This window comes from Aplysia californica, unplaced genomic scaffold, assembly GCF_000002075.1.
Source record: "Aplysia californica isolate F4 #8 unplaced genomic scaffold, AplCal3.0 scaffold00283, whole genome shotgun sequence".
Classification (NCBI taxonomy): domain Eukaryota; kingdom Metazoa; phylum Mollusca; class Gastropoda; order Aplysiida; family Aplysiidae; genus Aplysia; species Aplysia californica.
Window position 1 is genome coordinate 496,863 of NW_004797553.1, and position 22,690 is coordinate 519,552.

Below are 22,690 nucleotides of genomic sequence, written 5' to 3' on the forward strand. Positions count from 1 at the left end.
CCCCCCCCCCCCCCCCCCCCCAATACCCACTTTTTTGTAGCTGACTGTGCTGTAAAAGAAAATACAACATTCACAATAACTTTTCAACAACGACACGGGTTAAACAAAACAAGCTACTGCTTCCACGACATATTACCACGAGGAATCATATCCAGAAGATACTGACGTTGAAGCTCTTGCTGATTAGCAAAAGGAATATTGTACGGGAACGGGGCACGGTGGGAGAACGCTTGCAGGCCTAGAGGCTGCCCCGCCCGTAGCTGAGCCTGCTGCAAGAAGCTGTGATGCTGTCGGAGCTGCTCTGCGCTGGGCCGGAAGTTGGCGACGGCCGCTGCGGCCGCTGCACTGGCAGCCGCAGCAGCAGCGCTGGCCGCAGAGATCATGGGGGGGTTGGAAGGCATCCCGTGAGGCGGGGGCTGCGGGGTGCTGCTGGCAGATGGCTGGGGGCTGGGGACGGGCGTGGTAGTCGCTTGCATCCTCTCAATCTCCTGCTCTTGCTGCAGCGCCTTGACAAAGGCCGACTTAAGGCGATTGGTGTGCTCCTGCTTCAAGGCCTTCTTCTGATTCGTGGTCACGCAGTGCTCGCAAATGACGTTCTTCGAGCCGGGCTTCTCTCGCTTCCACACAGGGGTGAAATCAGAGCCGCACTGAACACAGGTGAACGGTGTGCACACAAACCTCTCATCGGGACTTTTCTGACCTCTGGCGATCAGTTGGAAGTCAATCATGTGGTTTACAACCTCCTCAAGGCCTAGCAACAAAATAAAATCTGGGCATGCCAAAGAGGGAATGAAATTCATCTCTGGGGGAGGGGGCTTGGGTGGGGGGATCTGTAAGAGCGTCTTTTCCAGCTGTTTGCGTAGAGCTTGCTTGGCGGCGGCCTGTCGCTGGGCCGGTGTCTGAGTATCTTGTGGAGGCTGCGGGGGTGGGGCCTGCTTAGCCACCGGCTGTTGCTGCTGCTGCTGTTGTTGTTGCTGATGCTGCTGCTGAAGCTGCTGTAACTGCTGTTGATTTCTATTGTTCATACTGTTTCTGGGCAGGTTCTGAGGAACGTTGGCACGGGAACCATGATGCTGCTGCTGTTGCTGGGGTGGGACGGCCGGGCCATTTCCCGCTCGAGAAGCCATGACCAGAGGCGGAGGACCTTGCTGAGAGCGGGAGTGACTGTTCAGCTGCTGACCACGCATGTGGATATTTTGATTCAGGTTGTGCAGGGCCTTAGGGGCCGCGGCCTGGCTCCCTCGGACCAGTGGCGGAGGACCGCTGTGCTGCTGCCTCACATGCTGGGGCACCTGGGGCGGGTGGTGGGCCGGGGCTTTGGGGGCGGGGGGCTGAGGGGGAGGCTCCTGGCTCTGAGTCGTCTGGCTCTGGCGGAGTTTCTTCAGCAGGACCAGGGTCGCCTCCTCGTTCCGCAGCTCGTTCTGGAGGGCTTTTATCTTCTTCAGCACGTCCGAGTGGGGGCGTAGAGTTTTGCCTTCCCCCCGACCAGACTCATCCTCCTCGTCAGACAGCATGATAACGTCCTCGCCAGACGGCCGGTCTTGGCCAAAATTTTCCTTTTCGCTGCCCTCAGATTTCACAGTAGCAGACTCCGCAGCATCGTCACTTCCTGATTTCGCAGCTTGGCCCAGTCGCTCCTCCTCTTTGACAGCGGCCGCCTTGCTGTAGTCCACGCCGTTGCAGTTCACCACGGGACTGGTCTCGGGCTCAGTTTTTATATTGGCAACAACAGGTGCAGGCTTTGAGCCAGGTTCCTCACCCTTCTCACGTCCCTTTCCAACACCATCTTCTTCCACCTTAACCTGTGTTTTGCTCGCGTCTTCCTCGGTTCTGCTCACTTCCTCCTCTGCTTGGGTCACCCCTCCCTCCTTGTTGCTCACTTCTTCCTTTCTGCTGACCTCTCCTTCCTTCTCGCTCACCTCTTCCTCTGTTTTGCTCCCGTCATCAGTTTTCCTCCCACCATCCTCTGTTTTCCCGACTACTTTTGTTTCAACCACCCCTCCTTCTGATTTGTCCGAGTCATCCTCTGGTTTCTTCACCTCCTCCTCTGTTTTACTTTCCAATCCCTCTCCCTTCTTGCTTCCATCCAGCTCCGTATCCTTGCCTTCTGCGTCGTCCACACCACCATCACCTTCAGCACCAGGGAGCGAGTCTTTTAACGCCGACGATTCCTCACCACCAGTCTTTTCCACCAGCTCAGACTGTTCCTTACCATCCCCTGCATCTTTCTCACTCATGGAGACATCCTCCCCAGTCTTCTCTTCACTGGCTCCTGCAGGTGCTACGGCAGCCACACCCTCGGGCTTTGGAGAAGCACTGGCCACAGCATCAGCACCAGATGTCTTCGACTCCGAATCCGCTTCTTCACGTAAACTTTCAGTTTCAGGCACACTCACTGAACTTTCTTCAGATTTCACTGGCTCGTCAACTTTGCGCCTGAAGAAAAAAACAAAAAAAGGGAAGAAAGCATAAGACAAGTTATAAAGAGACAACAGAGTGACACGATATGAGCACAGCCTCAAAATACCAAAGCCCCACTCAGGCACGTAAACAGGTTTTTTAATATAAAAAAGCCAAAAAATAAACGGCGCTCGCACACTGACTGAAATAAGAATGCACTGTATGCTTCCCGGGAAGCTGAGAATGTTTCGGAGTGTTCTATGGTCTGCTGGGGTAATAATATAGTGTAAAGTGCATAGAGCCAGCTGTTGAGCGGGGATATGCGCTATACAAATGCTATCTATTATTATTATTATTATTGCAGTGAGACTAAATTATATTTGTTTCTTTCCCTCTATTGCAACAAATAAACTTTATTTAGTATAAATAATAGGTATTGTTTATAGTAGACTTTTGTTAAAAGCTGGGGCCCAAATGGCAAGTCGGCCGGAAAAACCCGGAAGACTTATATTATATCCCTGCCCATTATTACTGCAAAAAGCAAGCTTGTTGCCCCCCCCCCCTCCTCCAGTATTCTCCATTACTGACATGTGTACAGAGACACAGGCAATTCCCAATGACAATATGATTCTCTGCAGCAGCAAGTACACACCCACAGATTTTAAAATCAGAAATAATAAAACTTCAGTGCCTACGAATTATGAAAAAAAAGGGTCATCATTACAAGAGGAATCTCCTTTCCGTTCCTCTACCCTCTGAATACTCTGACATCACTAGTTGAGAACTGCGAATGTACTCCTTTTGTATGTCCATAATTCAGAGCTTGTATTGTCAATAAACTTTTAGGAATATTGAGCACAAGGGTCGATATTTGATATTAAGTAAGGAATTCAAGATAATGGACAGAAAAGAGTCATTTTTGTGGAAAATCTCTTTTACACTTTGACATCAGTTTGCCCAGTGCTGGACTTTATAATTATATTATGAAATTTTAAGCCTCCCTTCTTCAGCTCCTTGTGCTACTACCAGCAAACAAGCTTAACCATGAACACACTATATCGTTAGTAGAATGAACACACTATATCGTTAGTAGAATGAACACACTATATCGTTAGTAGAATGAACACACTATATCGTCAGTAGAATGAACACACTATATCGTCAGTAGAATGAACACACTATATCGTCAGTAGAATGAACACACTATATCGTCAGTAGAATGAACACACTATATCGTCAGTAGAATGAACACACTATATCGTCAGTAGAATGAACACACTATATCGTTAGTAGAATGAACACACTATATCGTTAGTAGAATGAACACACTATATCGTTAGTAGAATGAACACACTATATCGTTAGTAGAATAAAATAATAATGAATTGCACTTGTAAATGCATAAATGCGTGCTCAACAGCAAGCTCTGTGTGCTTTACAATCTATCATTACCCCAGCAGACCCAAGAACACTCAAAAACATTCTCAGCTTTCTAAGTAGCTGCAGCATACAGTCAATTAGGCACTCAAACACGAACAGACAAGATCAAGATCGTTCACTGTCTACAAAGAGGGTTCATATTCCACTTGTGTGAAGTGAGGAAAATTTGTGACATTGGATCATCAGGGAAGGAGGCAGTGGGAGAAAAAGCACACACAAGAATTGACATGTTACATTATTTTATTTGTGATCTGTAAAAAGGAAAAAGAGCTCTTGCTTTTGAATCATACCGTACACAATTAATTATCTTATCTCTTTTTAAGAAATCAGTACCTAGATACGACATTTAATGGGTGAAAGGGCCTTTTCCACCTGTGCCCCAAAACTTTGGAACAATTTGGATTTAGATGTTAAAATGTCTCTTCCAATCATCAATTTAAATCAAAGTTAATGACAATATTTTTCAGGAGAGTAAATTTATAATGCTGGAACTCTATATATCTGAAATATGTCCGTTTTTAATATATTTAAAAAAAACGCATGTTGTAGTGGTACTGAGCTTTAGAGTGTGTGTGTGTGTGTGTGTGCGTGTTTGTTTTGTAAGCGCCACAGAGCACTTTTTGTGGATTCTGGCGCGTTATAAATTCATTTATTATTATTATCATTAATGGGACAAGAAATTATCATCTTATTTCTTTATCTTCGTGGGGGGGGGGGGGGGGGTAAACCCACTATGTCGGGCCCTTTTTTGGTACTATATATCTAAAAATGACAAAAGCGTCACTAAATGGGCCAATAATTGAAAACAAGCCAACCTATTTTGGTAGCTCTTCATCTGATGAATGAACTCCCGAAAAAAGAGACCTGTTGTCGGCAATTGCCGAAAAGTAATTTGATGTAGAAGTCGTCTTAAATGAATGCACGCGAGCCGCTGCCAGCACAGCGGTTCCGAATGCGAGCTGCTTGCCAAAGATAAAGCAAAGCTTTCATCAATGATGCACTTACTTACTCCCAGGCTAAAACAACCACAAGCCTGGGGGGGGGGGGGGGGGGGGGGAGAGAAAGGAAGGCAAAGAGAGCAAAGGCATGTATTTTCTTTTCTCTTGAGGTTTTACGGCGCTCGCAACAGCATAAGGTCATATGAGCGCCAGAAGATTAGAGGAGTTACAAGAGAGTAACAAACATAAAAAAGAAGAAGGGGAGATAAGGACGATAGATGTTTAATAGGAAAGAAGGAGCGAACCACACCAGAGCACCCGCCAACCACCCACGAGCAAAGGCATGATCAACTGAAAAAGAAGAAAAAAGAGTAAAAAGCAGACACAGGCATCCTTTCACAGCATTGTCAGACTGCAAAGCATGAACCATGAACCTGTTTCAGACAATAATTGGGGACAGGATGGCAGGGTAGTGTTTTTTAAAATAAAAAAGAGCAGTTTTTAAAGACATGATGATGAAAGGAAGACGAGTGGAGAAGGTGAAGGTGTTTCCTATTAAAGAAATGAAATCAATAGGCTACCCTTTGTATAGATAACCTTTAGATTAGCATGTGGACAAAAACACTAACCTTTTAGCATCGTCTGCTTCTTCAGAAACTGCATCCTCAGTTTCAAGGGGACGTTTCTTTCCAACTTCCTCCGACATTTTGTTCCTGGGAGACAAAAATGAAACTTTCAAAACCAATGGTCAGAGCAACCCATTATTCTTAATTTCTGAAAAAAAAAGCCTTATCAAAATTCGTCAAAAAATCCATACACATATTTCAGACATGGATAAAGAATTTTGACACGAAGGTAACAAACAATTCAAAAGAACCTGTGTAGCTGCCTAAACACATGCTCTGTTCAATGTACCCTTTTTGCTGTTTTATACATGTGCTCATTTCTTTTCAATTATGCCCCCTTCATTTCATTTCACTAACTGACATCTAAGGCAGGATGGACAGAGAACTCAGAGTATCAGCTCAGTAGAGCTAAGTCTACTTGAGAAAAATCACACACAAGAGTTTGAACTGCTTCAAACACACATGCCAAAAATATTTTCCATAGCCATTAAAAATCTTATCGACCCCCCCCCCCCGACACACAAAAAAACACAAAATCCACACACATAACACATAGCCTGAGTGAAGAGGATGTTACAATACATTAGATACAGTAACAACACGTCAACCGTCCTTCCTTCCTGTCAGTCTCTAATCTCCCCATTTTTCTTTTCACTTACGGTATTTTCTTTTAAAAAAACATATTATAATTTGTTTATCTGATGAACTGCACTAATTTAAGTATTTGCTGAAAAAAAATGTCATAATGTGTGGAGATATGAGATTAAGTATCTGTACTTGCCTCTCTGTATCTTATGTATAAACACTACGTTTTGAATGCACGGTAACTCCCTGCAATATTATGTTGTATCAGACACAAGCCAGATTATGCATTATTTTCAATTTTATAAAGTGTTACAAACACAAGAATAACCCCTTCTCATAGGCTGATAAGGAATTACGAGAAGTTACATCCATTCAAATACTCTTTATAGATACTCTTGTTCAAAAGGGGATAATATAGGTAAATTTCCGAATGTTTTGCACTCAAATTGTTCTATGTACCTGCACAATGGTACTCAAAACTTTAAAATAAGCTTTTTTTTTTCAGGTAACATCATTTCATATAAAAAAATCAAGCTCATTTGAAAGATTTTGTATTTTAAAAAATGGAAATCTTGCTTCATGACTATCCTTTCGAGCTCCCCATGCCTATGTGGGACAATTTGTTCTAATTTCATGGGACGAACACCTAGAGCTACCAACTTCAGGGTGCCCACCAAATCCCTGAAATTTTTTTCAAGCCCCCAATTCATGGAAAAAATTAGGCCGCTGCGCGTCAAGAATGATCCCCCAAAAGCCCATCTATCAATGATAAAAAATGGAGAGGGGGACTGAAAGGTGCCAATAGTTGGGCTAGCCCAAAACCACATCACGCAAGTCTCATTAGGATGACAGAAGAAGAAGAAATGATAAAAAGTCAAAATGTCTTCAAATGAATATACATTTTGTAGTAGTTTTCACACAAATTGACTGCTAATCGAGCCTCCCAATTTTCCAGGGGCGGGGGGCGGCACATCCATTTCCCAGAGCATGTTACATAACAATGACAGCGTAGGTTCAAAATGAGCCATTGCCAAAACGTGAGACTCTCTTGAAACTCAGTGGTGCAAAATTTCGTTAGCGAGTGTGGGGCCGTTGCCTGAAGAAGCACCAAAGGCGAGCGGCAGCGTGCCTCGACACAGCCGCTCCTTCGTTGACATACGATGAAAATATTTAGCTCGCCAAATATTGCGGTCTGCAGGCAGTTTAGCAATGACCACAAAAAATCTTTTTTTGTCAGAAAGTGTTTGCAAACATGTGCATTTTGTAGCTAGATCTATATCTTCACAGATTTGAATCCATCAATGAACAAAAAAGTTACAAATTTTTTAATCAATTAATTTTTGGTACACTTTTATATCATGAAAAAAACCCAAAATATGGGACGCTCTTTGGTGAGTTTTGAGACAATATTCGTCATAACTCTATTTCTCGGAGTATGTAAACGAAACTTGGCAACCCAGTTCATTTTCTAGTGCAGAATCTAGTCCTGCTTTTAGATTTTTCAAAGCTATCCTACTTTTTGAGTTATGAAGACTTTTATAGGTAAAAATGTGGCGGTTTTCGGAGCCCTTTGAGACAATATTTGTCATAGCTCGCCTATTTCTTGCTTGGCAGTCTAGTAGTTTTTAATGCAGAATCTAGTCATGCTGTCAGATCTTTTAATACCTATCATACTTTTTGAGTTGTAAAGACATTTACATTTATTAGTCTAATAAATCCAGTTCTCTACTGGTAAAAGCATGCACACTTTGTAGTAGAAAATAAGATCGTCTTTGTATTTATCCATTGGGGGACAGTGTCCTATTGTAAAGTAGATTAAGATGCGTTTTGATAATATATAGTTTACAAGTCATGGGAATATTCCACATATGTAGGCTACTACTCATACTATAAACATAACAGATATTTAGACCCCCCCCCCTCTCTCTCTCACACACACACACGCACGAGTGCGCACTCACACACGCGCACGTGAACGATAACAATGTACAAACGGGACTATCTTCCCAGACTGGACTAAATAAGTATCATACTCTTTAATAACAACCTTAATGCTTCACTTTTCCAAACAGAGCAAACATGACGAGTCCAAGCGTGTGCTTTCCCAAGAGGGGGAATAGGCTTTTATAGCGCAAACACAATGCCATACTACTTCTCAAGATGTTTGCTTTTCCGTTTCTATTCTTCTCTCATGCAATTAAGCAAATAAAAATGACTACATCTATTGTATTGTGACTAAAATGCAACACAAATGCAAGTTATCAAGGCCCCCATTTAGTTTTCAAGTATCCTTCCCCTCCTTTCCGGTTCACATAAGCAGGGCCTCTTTTGTAGCGCCCGAGGCGACCGATGGCTGATGATGTCACTCAGTGGAAATTTCCCAGCCACCGGTCATTCACCCAGCATGCGCAAATGGCAATGCCGCTTTTCCCTTAGTTACTCCCACATTTTTAAAGATTAAGCACAAACCGCTAAACACAGAAGCATTAAATTTTAAGTGAATAAAGAAAAATGGTGTACAACTTATCAGTCAGTTTGACAAATCATAGCTCCGAAAAATCTTAAAAGCGCACCACATCAACCACTTTCGCAAACGTTTTCGACTGATTCTTGGATGGGTACAAACTTGTCAGTCTGCATACTACGAGATTGACCTCTTTTCTGATAGGCAGCCAAGTTTCATTCATATCCATTTACGAGAAGCGACGTGAGAGCGAGTTGAAGACAACAACCATTGCGTTAGTTAGTCTCACAAAACACCCCCACGGCGGGGGTAAAAAATCGGCAGAACAAAATGCGCTCCGTGGGCATTGCTATGCAGTTGGATCGGATGGCTGACGCAAGACTGATGATGTTTTTCTTATCACGTTATAATATAACTGCAGCGAGGCTGCACTGAAAATCCTGTCTGGACTAACTGTACGTGGAATACCCGCATTAGGCCTACCCATTGGTCATTGGAGGGACTGACAATTATGACAGGTGAATGAATTATGACGGCTCGTCCATAGCGTGAGGGGCCGATTCATAATTTATGACAAAGCATCGGGGAATGCGAGACCACGCCTGGCCGCATGAGGCAGGTAAATTTGACAGAGGGTTGATAAAATAAAGTGCTCCCCCCTCCCCCAACCTCTTCGGTTCTTTTTTGTGTGTGTTAATTTGTAATCTTTTCTTTGCCTTTATCCATTTGATCATCCACATCGATAGAAAGTATTCCGAAATTAGGAAAAACAGGTTTGTTTCACACCGGGTGAGAATAGCCTACGGTGGCAAGTCTCACCCGGGGTGAGAATAAAAATACGATCTACCTCTCACCCCGGGGTGAGACTTGCCAGCGTAGGCTGTTCTCACCCGGTGTGAAACAAGACTTGTTTTTCCTCATTTTGGAATCTGTCTTGCTGTGGACGATCAAATTGACAAAAGCCGAGAAAAAATTACGTTACAGCACAAAATAGCAAGAACCATGAAATTTTTTTTTTTTGCTCTAAAGTCAACAAAACAATGTGCATATGATAGCCTTATCTCTGCTGAGTAACACAGTTTTTGAATTTTGACAATTCGTTCATAAATAAAAAAGTTATGATTTTTTAAATGAATTTTTTGGGGGGTGACTCATATTACGAAAAAATCACAAAACACGGTCCACATTTTTGGGTGTTTTAAGGCATTTTTTATCATAAATTCCGTAATAAACAGAATACATGAATGAAACTTGGCAGCCTATTGTAGTTTTTCCTGCAGAACCTATATCTATAAAGACATTTGATATATCTGCAGTAGTTTTTAAAATATCAGGGGAAATGTGTCAAAAAATTCATAGAAATTTTAGGCCAAGGACTTGCGGCCAACATTCAAACTCCTGCAACTTTCTTTTTTTTTTTATATATATCTACGAAACTTGGCTATCTTTTGTATTTTTTCCTGCAGATTCCAAATCTCTTGTTATTTTTAAAAAATGAAAGGCTCTTTTAATTTTATCACTGTGAGCGAAAATGTTGAAAAGGTACCCTGGGTATGTTACTAAAATGGGATACCCATTAACTTTTCTTGCAATATTTTTGTGTATAATTGTATAACATAACACACCAGGTGTGCTCTGTGTACAGGCACCAAAAACAGAGTGAATGAAAGCAAACAAACATCTGAAATGGAACAGAAGACAAGAGAAAGTGTACTGACCATGTTGGGTTCATTTGAATTTTTCAAATTTTGCTTGAACCTCCTTAGCATTTGAAATACACCAGATGCGCCCCCCCCCCCCCCCCCCAGAACGTGGTTGTGGCTCCAGCTCGGTGTCCACAACGCTTTTTCTTTCAGAAGTCTACCCATCTCCGTACCGGTACAAAATTTGTAGAAAATACTAGTAATCATACATAAAAAAGACCCCTCAGTCACCAATTCTTTAGATTTAACCTATATTTTGTTCCTTGCTAACGAGAAAGTCATTCTAAGAATTTATGTAAGCTACTATAACCAAAGATACTACACCCTACGATGTACTATCTTTGCTATAACTATGTAGTGTTATAATTCTTGTTCCTTGGCACGAAACTGACGAGTCCATGTAGATCTAGGTCGGGGGAATAACAAGATCGAGAGAACCGTCGACATCGATCGATAACGCAAGAATGTGATCTCTCCTCCCCGATTTTTTTGTATGCAGAAAGTCTTTTTATCATCCCAAGCAAATAAATTTCATGCAGGCTTAAAGATAAAGCTTAAAAAGTGATTTTTAGCTTTTGGAAAGCCGAACTGGTGAACATGGTTTCCCCGTCTCTCTCGCGCAGTAGACTTTCCCCGACCTGTTTCTTTATGACATCATGGAATTTTCCACTACTCAGCGGAATGCCCGAATGCAGTCGAGTTTGGGTGGTGTTTTGCAATGGTGCGCAAAAAGTATGCAACATACATTCATAAAATTTGAAGACAATAAAGGAGAAAGGTTGTCAACCAAGGTTGTGAAAAAGAAATCCAAAATTCCACCAAATCTGGTGTAGCCGAGTGCTCAAACTTCGGACACAAACAGCCCCATAACCAAGTAACCTACGAGTTTTCTTTTTCGCATGTGACTAGTTTGACCTCTTTTCTCATTGGCTGCCAAGTTTCGCTTTCATCCATTGAGAAACAACCCCGTACGAGTGAATGAAAATATGGCTGCGTGGGCCTTGCTACACAAAAGTAAGCTAATTTGATCGTCTTCAAAGATGCTATGGCTATTTCACTATTCGAATCGAGCCGAACTACGGGGGTCGCCATTTTGTTTTGCCCGGAAGTTCTCGCAAGATCTACTCCTCCCCTCTCTCTCTCTTTCTGAATACTGTCTATCGGTGTGGACGATCAAATTGACCAAAACGAAGTAAAAAATGATGTAAACTAAATTAATTTGATTGTCTACAAATATGCTACGGCTATTTAACTTTCCGCATCGAGCCGAACTACGCGGGTCGCCATTTTGTTTTGCCCGGAAGTTCTCATGCTACTCCTCTCTCTCTCTCTCTCTCAACTGCCCACAGACAAAATTGCACGCTTTAAGGCTAACACTAACAGTAGTAATAGATCTAGAATGTTTGTTCACAACACAGAATTCTATAATTCTGTTATCACAGTGTAGAATTCTGTGGTTTAGGGTGAATGCTTCACTGGTTGGCCTAGGCTATAACGGTGAACGCCCACTGGGTGAAAATAGCCAAAATACTCGCCTGCGCTATTCTCACATGGGATGAGAATAGAGGTGGCCTTTTATTTTCATCATCGATTAACACACTCCCACGGTATTTATGGCAAAAACACATGTTTCCACACATGCTCGCTGTACACCAACAGTACACACTGAGTGACCCCGGAGGCCTGCCTGGAACGTCCGACGTAATCGGTTGCTGAACCATAGTATAAGATTCGCATCTCAGCACAGACGCAGGACAAGAGTTAATGGGAAGATTGAAGAATACCGGACCACTCGTACATTATTGCGCGAGAAAGTGGGGTAGGTAGGGCGGGTGGTTGGGTGGAGGAGGGGGGAGTTCAGGGGGGCTGACAAAATATTAAGGCCGGCACTATTTCTCCGAACGTTCGGGAAAATAAAGCTGGGCACTATTTCTCCGAACACTCTGAAATCACACCCTTTCCCGCATATTTCGGATAATAAAAATAAAATATAGATCTATAATTATATTATAGGCCAACCAAAGATTGTTCGTATACAATATGGTTCAATCGGTCCAAAAAATGTCCGTATTTATATAAAGAAATGCTACAGTTCCAAACAGTTTTTCGCTACAGATATGACGTGTGGCCTATGAAGGGTGCTGCTCTTAAACTTAATGTGTTGCGTTCACTCGTGAGCTGTCTAGATCTAGATCTATGGAGGGTTATTGATAACGACACATAGAGCTAGCATCTGCGTTTGTCGAGGCCGCGACCAATCAATCGTGGCTCGATTTTTTGGTCCCCGAAAAAGTCAAAAAAAAAGAAAAGAAAATGAAACTCTTTACTTTTGAAAGAAAGTTCACTTAGCTTCACTTCGTCTCTTTCTCACTTGTTGTCACCACGTTGATTTGTTGAATACGTTACAGTTACATACGATTTGTATTGCTGTTCCTCTTTTATTTTTCGTTCATTTTTCCCTCTTTGTGGTGTTATATTTTGTTGGTGTGTATTTTTTTTTCTTGTTATTGTTCTGATGTGTTGTTTTTCTATTAATTTTTTTTTTTGTTGGAGAAAAGGGGGGGGGGGGGGGGTTGTATAGTGTAACGTCATTTAATTTGATGTTCATACAAAAGGTATTGTGTAACGTCATTTAATTTGATGTTCCTACCTTCATTAGATTCTAAATATATATACCTGTATAGATTTAAATGTGCTATGTTAGAGCGTTCCACCAAAACCAAGTACATGTACTGACACTGGCAGGCCCCCTGTGTGTGGTTCCATAATTTCCATGCAATATCCTGTACTTTTTAAAACAAATTACGCACATTTAGGGTTAAAACGGTCAATCTTCTTCGGACAGGTGGACACGTGACGCCCTTATTTGTTAATTGTTGTGGTTGTTTCTGGGCTGTTCTAGTTTTGATTTCATTCTGTTGTGAAACCTTTCTTTTTCACGTTTTTACACTCATCTAAAAATCTCTAGACTAGATCTAGAGTACATCCTGTGGTGCGATATACAGTAAGCGATCTTTTGTGGATATCTCTGGAAGTTACAGGTCGATCTTCATGATTTTTTCACCAGAAGTTAGAAAAACTTCCTCTCTATACGGTGTAGCGCATTACTGTAACAGCAGTTTAAAATTTCTATATGTATGTGGTGGTGTTTGTTTGGTAACGTGTGTCTGGTTTGGTGCGCAAGGTTTCTGGTTTGGTGCAACATATCGTCTTGTTTGGTGCGCAATAGTACCATGTTTACAGCTCTAGATCTAGATCTAGCTCTTTTCTGACACTTTTCATCTTTCTCTATCCTTGCTTTGTCTTCTTTTCCTTGCAAGAAGTTCCTGTACTGACCATAATGGAAGGCCAAGGTCAATTAGGCGTGTTCTTTTTGGGAGCTGTGCGCCCCCTGACAGGAGATTTCCTTACACCTTGTGTATGTGTTTTGATAATGGATAAAAAGAAAGGTGCTGTGGACACAAGAAGGGGAAAGAAGAAAACAAGAATAAGACTATACCTAGACTAGTATTTTAGAAGGAAAAGGACAAAAAAGAAGAAGAAAAAGACGTGAAAAGAAGAAATTGAAAAAGAAAGGTGCTGTGGACACAAGGAAGTGAAAGAAGAAAACAAGAATTAGACTATACCTAGACTAGTATTCTTTAAGGAAAAGGGCAAAAAAGAAGAAGAAAAAAAGACATGAAAAGAAGAAATTGAACATTTTGGAGATTATATTTCCATATTAATTAATTTTGACATGAATACATTAACTTATCATCTTCCAATGGCAATATAATGCATCCAAATGGAAGGAAAACAGTCTGTTTCAGTGCACAATGCAGGTCATAGAGAAATAACTTAATAAGTAAAACAAACAAAGGGCCTAGAAGCCACACTATCAATGCCAAATAGCAAAAAAGCCGATATTGCGCACGAAACGGACTGCCCAAATTTGGTCCTCTTCAGTGCGCAACCCTATCTAACACGTTCCTGGGCATTAAGAAGCAGCCTGCGATAGTATTTATCGATTCTAGTATACATTCTACGATACATTAGAGCTAGATTAGCTAGATGTGCTAAATAATCGACTACTCAAGCGCTTAGTAAATTGATCGATACCGGTTACGAAAACCATTAATATGAAGGGGCAAAACTTTCCGACACCGTAGAATCACGTGTGTTGACAGGAACCTCCAAAACGAAAGTGAAATAAGCTGCATTCTGCGCATGCTCACAGAAAATGACCTCGTTTTCGCTGTTCTTATCCAAAACAAAGCAGGAGACCGGGGGTTGCGCACCAAAACAGTAGCGCGGTGATGCGGGCCTACTCTAGCTCTTGAAAATTGAAATAGATCTAAACCCAAAAATTTGCTCCGTTTTTTTTTTTAATGGACGATAACCGTCCACTCAATAGAAAAGAGGGTCAGATTTCTCCGTCTCTCGGGTGCCTCAGGCAGTACCCGCCTCGCTAAACCAGTGGGCACACGGCCGGAGGAGAAGCTGAGAACAGATACCACCTTTGATTTGCTCCTTCCCAGACCTCGCAGAATGACGGAATGAAAGTTGGCGCCGAACTCTCGCAAATAGGCAAACAATCACGACCAGAGCGGAAGCCGGAAACCGTTCGGAGAAATAAAGATCGGCACTATTTCTCCGAACGTTCGGAGAAATAGTCACTTCGAAATATTAATGAATAGATCTACCGGTCCGAGATTCTCCATTGAGAGATATATTAAAAACGGGGAAATTATGAATTCCAAAGGCTGAGGAGACATAGGCAAAGTCAGTCCACTGGTCCGGTATTCTTCAAGGCCACCTCTATTCTCACCCGGGATGAGAATAGTGCAGGCGAGTCTTTTGGCTATTCTCACCCGGTGCGCGTTCACCGTTATAGCCTAGATCTAGACCAACAAATTTTGCGTTCACCCTAAACCACAGAATTCTACACTGCGATAACAGAAACATTGTAGAATTCTGTGCCGTGAACAAACGTTCCATTACAACTGTAGCCTAGGCCTAGCCTACTAAAAGCGTACAATTTTGTCTGTGGGCAGTGGAGAGAGAAAGATAGAGAGAGAGGAGTAGCGCGAGAACTTCCGGTCAAAACAAAATGGCGACCAGCGTAGTTCGGCTCGATTCGAAAAGTTAAATAGCTGTAGCATCTTTGCGAACAACCAAATTAATTTACTTTTGTGTTTTAACATCATTTTTTAACTTTGTTTTGGTCAATTTGATCGTCCACACCGATAGACAGTATTCAGAAAGAGACAGAGAGAGAGAGAGATAGGGGAGGAGTAGATCTTGCGAGAACTTCCGGGCAAAACAAAATGGCGACCCGCGTAGTTCGGCTCGATTCGAACAGTGAAATAGCCATAGCATCTTTGAAGACGATCAAATTAGCTTACTTTTGTACTATAACGTAATTTTTTCTTGGCTTTTATCAATTTGATCATCCACACCGATAGACAGTATTCCAAAATGAGGAAAAGCAGGTCTTGTTTCGCACCGGGTGAGAATAGCCTACGCTGGCAATTCTCACCCGGGGTGAGAGGTAGATCGTTTTTCTATTCTCACCCCGGATGAGAATAGCCACTTCCATTCTTCAATCTTACCGAGTTAATTTTATAGGCCTAAACAATCTCAGCAATTCTTGTTCTATAAATTTACCTTTTCCTCAAAGTTGTAAAAACACACAAGCGTGCGTGCACACACACAGCCCCAGTCGGCAATGAAACCTAGAGACGTAGCGTAGCCCATCGTGCGCGGCTAATAGTAATAGTAATACGGTTAGATAGTCTAGTTAACAGGCAAGGGAAGCATGAAGGAAGCCGCAGAAGACGACAAAAATAGATGGCAGAAATACGTTATCTAGATCTACATTTGGACCAATCATAGACGTGTGCTTGGTGCTCGCTGTAGCTTCATTTTCATGCATGCATGTCTTCTTATTAACTTATTATCATGATAACATGATAATCGTGATCTGCAATCGGCAATCGGTAATCGGTACCGGGATTCAGCACGATCAACCCATTTTAGTGCAACATTTCGATAACATATTTATTAGAGCATCAATATACATACCATTAAAGGAAACCCGTCGACAGAGCACTCAATGTGCAATTTGATATTATTTGTTTATCACAAAGAACTTGTGGCCGCAGTCTTCTAAAACAAAAACGTTCCCATTTCCAACATGGCGTCCTTTTTAGGCCAGGTAGATCTAGTAAACAAAATCGAGCTCTTGTTTCGTACCCTGAAGACAATTTTTAAAAAAGAAATGAAGTTATTTCAACTAAAGTCATAAAGCCTTCGATCATTGATATTTATATCTAAGGAAAATTTTAATTTATATGCAGATTAACAAAATATTTAGATGTATATTGGTTCTATCATAAAGATACGTTGCAAACGACAAATTGGCATATTATTCCGTATCCGTATGAAATGATTGTTGTAGTAAGAGGGTTCAATGAATGCAAACTTCGAGTGATCGTTGACCACAGAATTCTGTGTCGTTGACATAACTTGATATGCTTAACTTTTGAGACATAAGTGTAAACATTATTTTTAAATATTTGTAACTTACTGTGAATGTGAATGTTATATTTACAGTCTCGTCTCTCTTATTTTCTGGACCAGTCTTTCGGGGGGTGGAGGGTAGAACTTGGGGAGAGCAAGTGCAAGGCATCACACTTGTGTTATAATTAGATTAGATTTCTATATAATTTCCTTGAAAGTGTCTTCCCGAATCCTAAAAACTTCTAGGCTAAGACTGCCCATTTAACTTTAGTTCTCCATTTCATAGCACCTGATTATCAGTATAAATCGTATTACATTAAGGTTTTATTTTGAGCTTTGATTCCAAATACCGAACGATGTGTATTTTCACCTAGCCTTAGGCCTATCGTTGTACGCATGATACAGACTCACTCCACAAAGTTATAGCATTTCCGGTTTTGCCAAGTTCGATCGAGTCGATAGAACACCAAACAAATTTGTATTGGCAACTGACGTTCAAATAGTTTTATGCCTTCAGAATGGCTGGTATCAATATAAGTGCAGGGTCTTCTCAAGAGCAGCCATGGTATGTTGCTCTTTTGGGTTTGGCTGAGCACTTTAGGACTTCAAATCCCCAAAACATTCGGTTGTGCATACACTGCCTGCAGTCAATATTCAACTTCAGTCCACCACCACATATTGAAGCGAGGACACATCTGCAACTCGGTACCATACTTCTGACCCACGCTAAAAATATAGATATAGCAAGGAGTCATCTGGAAAAAGCAGTGAGTATATCTTTTTATAAAATGCATAGATTTGAATTATATTTAAAATGTAAAGGGTGTGTATGCCATCCACATTTGAATGGGGAGGAATTCCGTAACGAGCGACCACTGGTGATCTTAATTCTTTTAAACTTTTTTAGCAATTGGGGACTTCCGTAATGAGCGACCACTATTAAATCTAGATCTGGACAAGACCGGGGGTGCCAGTCAAATTTTGGTGCTTTTTCGGTAGTTCCCACCCCCCTTATTTGAGCCTGACCTACATCTAGATCTAGATCTATACGTTTGATTCGCGGTGAGCTAAGATATCAAACCTAACAACTGCAAAACATTAAATTATGGTAAAATTCAGGGGGGCATGCCCCCCCTGAAACCCCCCTTCCTATTTTTATTAGGTCAGGGGGTCAAGCCCCCCTGAAACCCCCCTACTCTTGTGGCCCAAACCCATGAATAAAATTGCGGGGTGGGAACTACCGAAAAAGCGCCAAAATTTTTGTCAGCTGGACTGTTGACAGTTGACATGAGATTTATTGCTGATAATGATTTTCATTCAGTTTTAAGTAAATCTAAACAAACATGAATCAACATTCAAAAACGCCTTGCCGATTTGAAGGCGCTCAAATAGACAAGTGGGATTCACTGCTGTTTTGTCAAGACAGCCTCATTCCTTCCCGTTTGTTATCGCGCCGGCTCGTAACTTTAAATCGTCTCCCGTCAAGCCGCCACATCGCGGAACTTCGTACTTCGTATGAGGCCAAACCGAACCCGGCGATGACGTCAGTCCTGTGGACAAATCCATCGACTGCCCTCAAAATGAATAGGGCGTCCCTTAATTGCCAAATTGGCCTCTTTGTAGCTTACAAAATTAAGAATGAGACTGTCTTGAGCAGCAGAGACACATATGTATTATTTTATCAGCAAAACATGTTTATCATTCAGCCTTTCTCGAACTACTATCAGAACATTATTGTCGGCATGGCACTAATCTTTTTTGTTTATTGACTTTTTAACCACCTATAGTTCCTGTTTGGCATTCACTCATCGTTTTCTCCCCACTAATAACTTACCTGGCCCAAAGGAGTCTGGCTGGCGAAAGGAGGAATCGTCTAGTGAAGATGAAAATTTTAACGAGGAGCTGTCACAGTCTGGGCCGAAAACAATAGGCAACCCCCTCCCTTCCCTCTCCTTTTCCACCGTCATCCCAGCTAAACACCAAGTTCTATAATTAGCATTTGACACACTTCCCCGCTTTGTTACAACACAGTGTTCTGTTTTGAGAACTGAGAAGTGCGATGAGGAACATTTGACGATATAATGATCGGAAACTGTTGTGTGCTAACTTTGTCCAGCTTTGAATAGTATCCTTAGCATTGATCTACTTGGGACAGCGTCACTGGTACGGTATCAATTGACTTTTTGTAATCATTCAGGACAGTTTTTATTACATATTTAACGGGTCCAGTGCATGTCGATATTTTGTGTGGGAGTGTAGAAAGTACGAGTAAAATACCGGAGGCCAGGACCAGCAGTTATTGCCTCTCACTTTCAGTTTGTATTCTACCCTAGTAGTGTTTCTTTTTCTGTGCCGACCAAGTCAGTTTCTATTAATCTCAGTAACTTCCATCATAATCATACGTTATTCATAATATTGTTTCTTGACACTACCGCATATTTTAGCTCTTTCCCATTATATTACAATGTTTACAGCGGTGTGTGTGTGTGTGAGTGGGGGAGGGGGGGAGAGAGAGTGTGTGTGTGTGTTGTGAAGGAAGGGGGTGGGGGATGGAGAAATAGTCGATGTGAATGACCGCCGGTCAGTTCTATAAACCACGAGCCGCCACTGATTATTGGGGGACTTCTCTGCTTCCAAAATCATGATGGAAGACCGAAAACCACTGTAATACCTTCTGTGCATATGACAAAATTGCGGTAGTTTGCACATTTTAAGGCCCAGTTCAAAGTTTTGAAGGTCTGAGTCTGGGATTAGTAGACTTTGGGAATTTAACGTGCTAAAGTATAAGATGACCCGACCACTTCACATTGAAACAAAGTAGGATAGAGTATAGATCTAGAGTGTTGCGGGTAAGAGATGGGGTAGGTAGGTCTAGAATCTAGATCTAGATCTAGTTTTTTTTTCGTATGAGTTTTACGGCACTTGCAACACAATAAGGTCATATAAGTGCCGAAGAATAGAATGTATGATATCAACCAACATACACAAAAAAGGGTAAAATTTATCTAAACACTCCTGTCTCATCATTTTGTAGATTTAGGGGGTGTTTAGGGCCCTGAGAACACAATTTTAGCATTGAATAACGTCGCAAATGGTTGGTTTAGATGACATGAAACTACAGTGAGCACCTAGCTCACCTCTGTATTCGATCCGGACATTTGGGGATTGCTTTGTTAGTGAGAACTTCCTGGGCCTCGGCGTTCGTGGTAGGGTGGGCAGTTCCTTTCCTTGCCGCCTTTACTTCCCCAACTCAATGTTGGGTAGGCAGGAGGAGACGAAAAACATCCGTGTCCGAACTGAGGCTCGAACCCGGACTTTCCGCTTCAGAGACGAGCGAATGAATGAGTATCGCCATTGTAATGTGTTCTGTTGCTAAGACGACATTATAATTCAGATTCAGTATCAAAACTCTACAACTATACTATATGGTAACAGCTAGATTTATTTAACTAGATTTCACATTACAGTCGAACCTGCCCTGACGGCCACCTCTATAAGACGACCACCTGTACAATCGGCCACTTTCCATTTCCCCCCTTGCGTTTTTTCTATATAATTTAACTGTGTAAAACGGGCACCTGTCCAACGCGGCCGCGGCCACAAAAATTTAACACACAACCCCTATAATACTAAGCAATAATACCTGTCTAAGACGGTCACCTTAGTGACTCCATTACGTTTTGTCATAAATTGTGCATTGGCCCCTGGCGTTGTGGGCGAGCCGTCATAATTCAATCACCTGTCGTTGTTGTTAGGTAGTCCCTCCAACCGACCATGTTGCGTAGGCCCTCATAACCCATAAGCCCCGCCTAGAACTCATACACAAATCGTAAGTGAGATGAGTGGTTACTGTTTACCCAGTCTGTAACAAAGTAACAAAGGACGTCAACATGAACTTGTTACAGAAGCGTCCCTCGTTCTCCGAGTGGTGGCGACCCATGTGTTTGTTTTAACATGGCACTCGGTCTTCCTTGTCTGATACATTTCGTTTTATTGTCACCATTGTGCAAAATCAGCGACAAAATAAAAATTACAAACGAAATACAAACCAACAGCAACAACACCAACTAAGACAACAACAATGCGGCTACTTTCGATTGGGGCCTCAGACGGGAATGGTTTGTTTTCTTTATCTTGATCAGTCCTGCCTAAGACGGCCACCTGTCTTATGCGGCCACTTTTCTCCTTGCCAATGGGTGGCCGTCTTACACAGGTTTGACTGTAATTTATAAAACTAAGATTTTAAATTTCTTTGGTAAATTTTTACTTTTGCACCCACACAGAGATGCACTGATTTGAGGGCTAAACTGCCATAATTTTTTCTACAGAACATATGTATGGCCACTAACACCCTTGCAAATCATTGTTTTCAATTAAATATCAATCCTAATTACCAAAACATCAAATCGTGAAATGCAGGACCCCCCCCCCCAATTCCCAACCAAGTTGTTAAAAACAAGTCAGATATCACTACGCCATTGGTCCTATTATAGTTCTGTTTTCAAAAATCAATAACTCAATAAGTATTGATTTGCGGCAAAAATGAGGCCATATATATTCATGTTCCGCTCGCAAAATACTACTAGATCTAGAAAAAAGTATAAAAGGTGTACATGAGACGGGTGCATGAGTGGAAAAAAAAACATTTCTTTTCCCACTTATTTTATTCCAGGTGTCCTTTTTGGATCGGGTCAGGTTGATTAATACTACGAATAGATCCCTTGTTGATTGTTGTGTCAGATTTGATGAAAATAGAACTTTTTAAAAACTGACATGCAGTGTTATTGTACACTTATGTTATGGTTCACAACACAGCCATTTCCTACTTCCATCGCAGTTTCAAGTACCAACTGCCACCTATATAGTAATTAAAGTTGCTCTGTAGAGAGGTTCTTGAATCCGACAGACATGGGAAATATAGCTTTTTCTACATCTATCTGATCTTCAGTATCATTTTTCAATCTCTCGAAATCTACATGATGTACTATGAACACACTGTCCATTACCATAACCACGTTCAGCGTACATGCGGTATACACATCTGATCGTCCGACTTACGACCTTGGTGAACAGATGTGTTTATTTTTTAAAGTCATAATCGCACAAAATTTTGTCGAATTGTGCCACAGTAATGATAATGGTAACTTTTGCCCGTCCATGGAGGAAAATCTAGATGGCCCCAACCCAATTCGACTGAATTCGATTGGCTGTGGGCACTAGATATTAGAAAGAAAAAAATCAGATTTTGGGTTTGAAAATGAAGTAGGTTCCTCTGGCTCTGACTCAGTCTCAGATGTGGAGTAGAAAATCATAAGTGTAGGAGTAAAGTGTCAACGTAAGCTGCTATTTTTTGGTTTTCGTATAATTAGGATGCCTAGGCCTATTTTCTAAAAGTTAAGCAGAAGAAAAATGTTCTTGTACACCTGCCTCAGGATTCATATACAGTAAGGATGGGTAGTCTCTAAACATGCTGTTCAGATGTTCAGTCAAGTGGCTTTGTACTCCTTGTAAGTGATTTGTTACATGTAAGATAACTGTACACTTTCTTGTAAGCTTGTATTTGATGTCGTTTTTTGTTGTTGTTGTTAGGTGGGGATGCTTGTAAATTTCTTTTACATGCACACATAAGTTTAAGTAAAAAATTGTCCTATTGTTTGAATAATGAAGTAATGATTTATTTCTTTTTTTATTCCTCAGTGGACAATTTCCTCAACAGTATCCTTTCTCTCTATACCTCATGTCATGCCTGACATACTGTTTGTGGGTATGGGAAATTGGTAACATGTCATTTCCTTATAATTCTGTTGGTGTTACATTCAAAGTATATAATAGTAAGCAAAGACACAAACATTGGTTAATACTTTAACATGCAATGTCACCTTTTTTTATTCTTCTTCTCTTCTATGTTTAAAAGAATCCAATTCTCATCTCAGATCTTGTTTTAATAATACTGGAGAAAGGAATTATAATGAGAATTTTTATTACTTTAAAAAATGTAAAATGTTTGTTTTTAAAAAAGTGGTAATAAAGGGG

General features: G+C 41.4%; 2 protein-coding genes across 2 annotated transcripts; one reads left to right on the forward strand and one right to left on the reverse strand.

Moving 5' to 3' along the window:
* Positions 1–953: 953 nt before the first annotated feature.
* On the reverse strand, positions 954–16,383 carry LOC101864308 (nucleolar protein dao-5; the record flags this gene model as incomplete). Its single annotated transcript, XM_005101437.3, is given in 3 exon segments — positions 954–2,436; positions 5,408–5,491; positions 16,220–16,383. Coding segments are annotated over 2 exon segments (1,560 nt in total), but the record flags the coding sequence as incomplete, so codon positions are not given.
* A 300-nt stretch (positions 16,384–16,683) lies between these two features.
* Positions 16,684–22,372, forward strand: LOC106012177 (MAU2 chromatid cohesion factor homolog; the record flags this gene model as incomplete). The annotated part of the gene is given in 2 exon segments (XM_035970547.1): positions 16,684–17,424; positions 22,355–22,372. Coding segments are annotated over 2 exon segments (267 nt in total), but the record flags the coding sequence as incomplete, so codon positions are not given.
* Positions 22,373–22,690: the final 318 nt, after the last annotated feature.